We start from the raw sequence: 6,812 nt of genomic DNA, 5'->3' as shown, positions 1-6,812 counted from the left end.
TTCAAAAGTGAAACGGGGAGATCATTATTATACTACCTCATCACCAAGTCAAATTCATTTCATCATTACTTCTGGAAGAGCGTAGTTTGCCCTGATTTTAGCAAGCAAGGCAAACATCACAGACATCTCATCTGTCCAGGCTTCAATCATTCAACTAAGCGTGCGACAAATTATTAGACCTCATCGACGAGTCGAATTCACCGAGCCGGGAGTACTTTTTTCACCAGCATCAAGAATAGTATTTTTTTTTCAAAAAAACCAAAACTTCGCACCGCGCATCACGAGAAACTGATTGGCTAACAGAGTCTACAGCTCTTAATCGACGACGACCGCGTGAAGGTACTCATGGAAGGAAGGCGCTCAGACGCTGTAGCCCGTGAAGGTGAAACCCCGGCCGGCGATCTCGCCGACGCAGAACCACCCGTAGAGCTCCAGGCCGAACAGCGCCATGATGCCCGCGTGCTCCACGTTCAGATCTTTCCTGTTTCTCCACAGCTGCTTCACTTGGTCCGCCTCCTTCCAGAATGCCTCGCAGCGGCCCGGGAGGCTGCAGGAGAATGTGTCAGTCAATAATCAAGTTGCGGCCAATGAAGTAATACAACATTTCGGTATGAAACTGTCAGGTAAATGCGATGAGTAGCTATCTTTTGACAGTCTCTTGATTGGAACTACTGAATGGCCTATGCAGGTATTCAGTTCTAGAGCATGGTTCAGGAAATTGCATGTGCAGATTTAGAGTGATGCCTTCAACAAAACTTTTGCAAAGTACAGCTATTCAAGAAGTCATAATGACAGCCCCCCTCATATATAGACCAATATATCATAGTTTCATGAACAAAAAACCATTATGAAAGGTATAACTAGAGCACATTCTATTACGCATTGAAATCTGAAAAGAACTAATTATAACTAGAGTAACCTTCCCAAAGGAGAATTGAAGAAATAACAAACTCACTGACAATAAGAAAAGGCACACTTTGGCATGAGAAGTTAGTTAAATCAAGCATAAATCCAATTTCTTTTTCTGAAATTGACATGAACTAGAAAGACATGACCATATAAAAACCAGCAATTTATCTATTATAACATCTTTGTTCACAGAGAATTGAAAAAACTCTAAGCAAACACTTAGTGTTCCAATCAAAGGACTCTAGCATTGTGGGTCTGAACTTACAGTCAGAACAAGACCAATTGGGAATGAGCCAGTGCCCCACAATGGAATTAGATAAACAGATTGTTACATACTAACAATCTGTGCAGCGATCTGAACCATGTCCATTAATAAAACATGGCTCATCATTTTCATTCTTGTAGATAAGATAGCATCGCGACATTTCAGAAATACCGTTTCATGGTTTGTTCAATCAGAACACTTCTCGTAAAGCAGTATTGCTAGTCTATTCGTCAAGCAGCCACAAACCAAACAAAGCGGCAACATAAATTAGGTTATATGAATAACCGGCAATTTATCTATCAGTGTTTCATAGTTTGCTCAATCAGAACACTTGCATAATGTAGTATTACCTCATTCATCAAGCAGCCACAAGTCAACAAAAGATACAATATAAATTAGGTTTTACCAAACAAAGATATGTTTAGAAGATCAACACTACTGTACTAATCTTTACGAAATCGCATGCCCCAAATAACAGTATGACCTAGGACACTGTCTATCTGACAAGTCACGCCAAGAACAGCGCTTCCAATCACGAACAAAACAATAGGTTTGACAGATGGCATCAGTGACTGCATCGATCGGGATCGTGTACATCGAGGACCGCGCAATCGATCCGCGACCAGGCACGCCGAGACAAGGGCCGCGGGAGGGACAGAGATAGGGAGGAGAGGGGGAGGGGGGATGGACCTGGCGATGCGGGTGTAGAAGAGCTGCTTGGAGAGCTCCTGGCACTTCTCGACGGTGGGCGGCTGCACGACGAACTGCTTGTTCTTCTCCATGAGCGTCTTGTGGTAGGCGCACCCGTTCCTGGCCACGAACCGCGTCGCCTCGCAGGCCTTGGCCTGCAGCTGCGCCAGCTTGGACCCCAGCGCCGCCATGGACGGATCTGCTGCGACGAGACGGCTCCTGGGAGAGGGGGAGTCGCGGGAATGCGGCGAGGTGAGATCGCGGGAGAGGATTCGGGATCGGGCGGATGGGGGGAGGGGGGCTTTACCTGTGGGGATCGGAGGGAGATTGGCGGCGGCTTTTGGGAGGGCAGAGGACGGGAGGTTGGAGAGGGCTTTTCTTTTTCCTTGGCTTTGGCTTGGAGAAGAGGTCAATGCTGCTGGTTCAGTTGGGCCGAATGGCTCATACCGGGTTTGCTTCAAGATTTGCAAACTTTAATACCCATTCGTCGCGAAATACTTATCGGAGAAATGAGAAATGGATGTATCTAGACATATTTATTTTTATTCATTTTTCCGACAAGTATTTTGGGATGGAGGGAGTATATTTTAAAATAAAAAAATTATGAATCCAAAATGAACTAATACTAGGTTAAGATGAGATGGATATGAAGAAAATTCGGGCAGAACAGGTTTAAACTGAATGGTAGGGTTCTCGGTTGGTCCAGATAATGAAAATATTAAACCTCAACTCTGGGGAGAAGAAAACTTGAGGCTCAGTCCAGATCAGAGCGGAAAACTATAGTTTTGTTGTTTACAGTTTTGTATTGTCAACTTTTGTACTAATATAAAATCGATTCAGCCACGCTTCAGTCGCCTGGAATAAAATTTATGGTCAGTCGATTTATTTTTTTCAAACGCCTCATGCATGTGACGACTGACGAGCACTACAGCATGCAAGCTTGCTTAATTGGTGTGCGTTTAATTAGCACTTGTGGTTGGGCCCCGCCATTGCGGGCCTCTTAAGAGGAAGATGTGCGTATATTTCTCCCTCTAAAAAAAACCTCAATTTCATCTTACATTAAAAAAAACTTTCTCACAACATGTGAACATCACATTCATTAAAAAAAAGCCTAAAAACATTCTTAAAATGAAAAGGAAACAAAACTCCCACTTCCATCTTTCAAAAATAATATCCAAAAAACTTTTCTCAAAAGTAAAAAAAAGGTCTCAATTTCATCTTCCAAAAAAATCAAAAAGTTTCTCAATTTCATCTTCCAAAAAAAATTAAATTTTTTTTTGCCACGGCCAACTAGCATGCACCACATGGCCATGCTGGTTCGCCACCATTCTCCCGTAGCTTAATGTGTTTGATGCGTATTGAGGAACGGCCAAGAATTTGATCAGCGTGTTTGTAGGGCAGTCTTGCATGGTGGTGGTAGTTTAAATTTAAATATAAATTTTATGGTGCTTTTGCTATTTGACAGTCGTCTAGAAATTCGGGTTCATGCTAATTTATGTATTTTTATGTGTGTTTTATCTCTGTTTTTTCTTCTTTATTTCTTTTTACTTGAGTCGTTTTTCCTATACCACTATATAGTGTATGAGTTTTGAATGTGTCCAGAGCATCAATCCTGACCGTTGGTATTCTCAATCTAACGGTTGAAAGCAATGGGATTCGCATGAACAGTACCCATCAGCTGCCTACAGTATATTCTAGAACCATCACGTTATAAAGAGGTGCTGCTGCTCAGGCCATGCTGCGGTCAGAGGACGTGCTTGATGGCTTGAGATGGGTCTAGAAACGGAACCAAAGAGAGAAGAAATCTAAATTAAACAGTTAATGAATTTGGATCCCGCTGGTTATTTTCCTTTGTTTTTTACAACTCTGTCACCAATCAATAGAAATTACACTCTTCTAACATATATTTTTACAACAATAATATTCGTTGTTGCATTCATGCATAGTGTATTATTTCGTATTTCCTTGTTTTGCAGCGTACCCTAATGCTTTTTCCTTTCACCAAAAACACTTACTTTGACGTGCATCGCACGTGCATACATACTAGTATGTGTATGTGTAAATGTTGGGTGAGTGTTAGTATGTACATGTGTATAACATAATATGTGTGTAAATTATATTGGAGTGTGAAATTTACACTATTACATATTTATCTTTGCATTTATAAAAAACTGCAATTTTTAACAAATTGTGTGCAAATTTTTAATCATTTTTTCTGTTTTCTATCTTCTTAAAGGGTAATACCAATGACACCAGTTCATTCTTTCTTAGAAACTACATTTTTTTGCGAAAAATCCATTATTATATGCTTGTTCTCGCATATTATGAAAAAGCTAATTTTTGTATAAATTGTGTGGAAATTTTTCATTTTCATTTTCTTTCTTCTTCAAGTGTAATACGAATGCCACCAATTCATTATTTTTTACAAAATATTTAATTAGTTTATAATATTTTTTGTTTTAGTTTTATTTCATTTTATATCTTCTTAAAGGGTAATAGCATTGCCACTAATTCATTAATTATTACAAAACTTTATTACTTTGTTTTTTTGGTTTTATTTCACTTTTTTCTTGATTAAGGACAATGCCAATGCCACTAATTCATTCTTTCTCATGGCAGTTCTTGTTTGCGAAATTGCCATATTGTAGAATAGCACAATTTCTGGAGAAAATATGTGCAAATCTGGTCATTATTTGTTTATTATTTATTTATTTTTTCACTTTCTTTAATCGTAAGGAGTAATACCAGTGCCATTAATATATTCTTTCTTAGAAAACTTCATTATTTTATTTTTTTTAGTTTTATTTCTTGATTAAGGTTAATACCATTGCCACTAATTCATTCATTCTTAGGGCGCACTTCCTTTTTGGTAAATTTCCACTCTTACATGATTATTCTTGCATATTATAGAAAAGCACAATTTCTATATAAAATATGTGCAAATTTGGTCATTTTTTCATTTTTATTTATTCTTAAAGGGTAATACCAATTCGAATATGTTAATTCTCACATATTATATTCTTATTCTTGCATATTATAGAAAAGCACAATTTCTATATAAAAATGTGCAAATTTGGTCATTTTTTATTTTTTATTCATTTTTATTTATTCTTAAAGGGCAATAGCAATTCAAATATGTTAATTCTCGCATATTATATTCTTATTCTTGCATATTATAATAAGCGCAAATTATGTGTAAGTTGTGTGCCAATTTTGTCATTATCTTTTTTTATTTTCCTTCTACTTAAAGTGAAATTCTAGTGGCACTAATTCGCTCTTCTGTAAATATACACGCAAAGTACCATAAAATGTGTGTGTGTAAATTATCAGGTGGACTACAAAACTGGGCGCTTCTTTTTTGTTTTGTTTCTTTTTTCAGGAAGTGTAATAGGCTGCCTCGAATTCTTTCTTCTCTAGGAAGCCTTTTGTCCATCTGTTTATTTTCTCTCTTTCTTCAGGAGGTAGTAAGTAGGCTGCATTTTCTTCTCTAGAAAACCTTCTATCCATCAGGCTGCCTCAAATTCTTTCTTCTACAAATCTTGTGTCTACGACCACCACCTATCTCTATGATTTTGTGAATCAATTTTTTCGATTCATGCATTGTTTTCTTACAAGATAATTAGACATGCCTTTTTCTTTTAATTTCCATTGCTATCAGGTTAGCGTGTATCTATTTGTGTCCATTATTTTATTTTTTTGGCAAAATGCTCTCACTATTAAATATTAATGCATAGTTGTTCTACACTTCTACGTGCTGAAGGGCGAACACTTCTATCTCTTTTTCCTTTGAGGAAGGTGAACATCACTGTTAGCTAGTTCTGTGCAGCGCAGAGACATAAGAGCATCTCCAGCCGTTCGGCTCCCCAGGGGGCCGAAAAAGAGCGGCCTGGGGGCGAACCGGCGCTAGATTGGCCCCTGGGGTTGGTTTCTCCCTTGCCACGCCCCCAGGTGTCGCCCCATATTCGAACTCGATCGCTCCCGCTTAAAAAAAATCACAAACTGGCGATCATCGCAATAGTTCGGCGATTCGGTGCCACAGTTCGACGATCAAATGAAAGGACACGCAGTAGTTCGGCATACAAAAAGGAAGGACGCGGAAGGAATGCATCAAACGTCGAGCTCAACCTCCAGCGTCATCGGCGGCGTACGTGGGCTGGGAGGAGTCGGCGCGGCTTCCGGGCTGGTCGGCGTGGCCTCTGTGCTGCTGGGCACGGCGGAGGCATCGTCGGTGGGGCTGGGCGTCGCGGAGGCATCATCATCAGTCGGGTTGGGCGGCGGCGGTGGCGGCGTCGCCGGTATCTGGTTCAAGATGAGGCCTCGCTCCGCCAAGAACCACGCCTTGAGCTTCTCATCGCCGCTCTGGAGCATGTCAGCGCCGCCCATCAAGAAGGCGAGGTCGTTGTTCCTCTTCTTGGCGTCTTGAGCTTTGAGTTTCGCGGCGACGTTGGTCCGGAGCAAGTCAAGTTTGACGATGTTGTTCGTCATCAAAGTAGCCCAACTCACCTCAGTTTTCTCTTCTCGCTGGGTGGCCCTGGTCTTGGCGTCGGCAAGGCAGTGCTCGATGGACTCTTGCACACGCGCGGCAGCCGACTCGGCGTGTTTCGCCTTCTTGGAACCTTTGTTGCCGTCCGGGCGCCCGTCGGCCGCGCCCGGGCGCGTCCAGCTTGTACGTCTCTTTGGCCTTGGCGAGGGTGCGTCGGACAACCGCCCACTTCTCACACTTGTCGACCCACTTGAAGACGTGGAGGTACTTGAACTCTACGTCGCTGCTGTCATCGCGGAACATGGCGAACATGCGTAGCAGCTGCGCACCGAGGAAAAGAACATCAGTTGGTGCTAGCGCGCGCCCGGGCGCGCACACGGCGAAAGGAAATAGTAGGGGCGGTGTGCTATACCTGATCCTCGACGCTCGTGCCGCTCTCCGGGCGAGCCGCGACCTCCTCGACAA

At 41.7% G+C, this 6,812-nt stretch overlaps 1 protein-coding gene across 2 annotated transcripts; it reads right to left on the bottom strand.

Moving 5' to 3' along the window:
• On the bottom strand, positions 1-2,290 carry LOC119349176. 2 transcript variants are annotated; one of them, XM_037617204.1, is made up of 3 exons: positions 2,172-2,290; positions 1,865-2,083; positions 1-547 (listed from the first exon to the last, which is right to left on the bottom strand). In XM_037617204.1, the coding sequence occupies exons 2-3, from the start codon at positions 2,053-2,055 to the stop codon at positions 361-363; spliced, it is 378 nt and encodes a 125-aa protein (XP_037473101.1). In that variant the 5' UTR covers positions 2,056-2,083; positions 2,172-2,290; the 3' UTR covers positions 1-360. The 2 variants fall into 2 exon arrangements, with proteins under 2 accessions (XP_037473101.1, XP_037473102.1); XM_037617205.1 differs by lacking the exon at positions 2,172-2,290 and having other exon boundaries at positions 1,865-2,165.
• Positions 2,291-6,812: the final 4,522 nt, after the last annotated feature.

The sequence above is a fragment of the Triticum dicoccoides genome, chromosome 1B (genome assembly GCF_002162155.2).
Source record: "Triticum dicoccoides isolate Atlit2015 ecotype Zavitan chromosome 1B, WEW_v2.0, whole genome shotgun sequence".
Classification (NCBI taxonomy): domain Eukaryota; kingdom Viridiplantae; phylum Streptophyta; class Magnoliopsida; order Poales; family Poaceae; genus Triticum; species Triticum dicoccoides.
The sequence above is the reverse complement of the archived record's forward strand: the minus strand, read 5'-3'. Positions and strand labels throughout refer to the sequence as shown.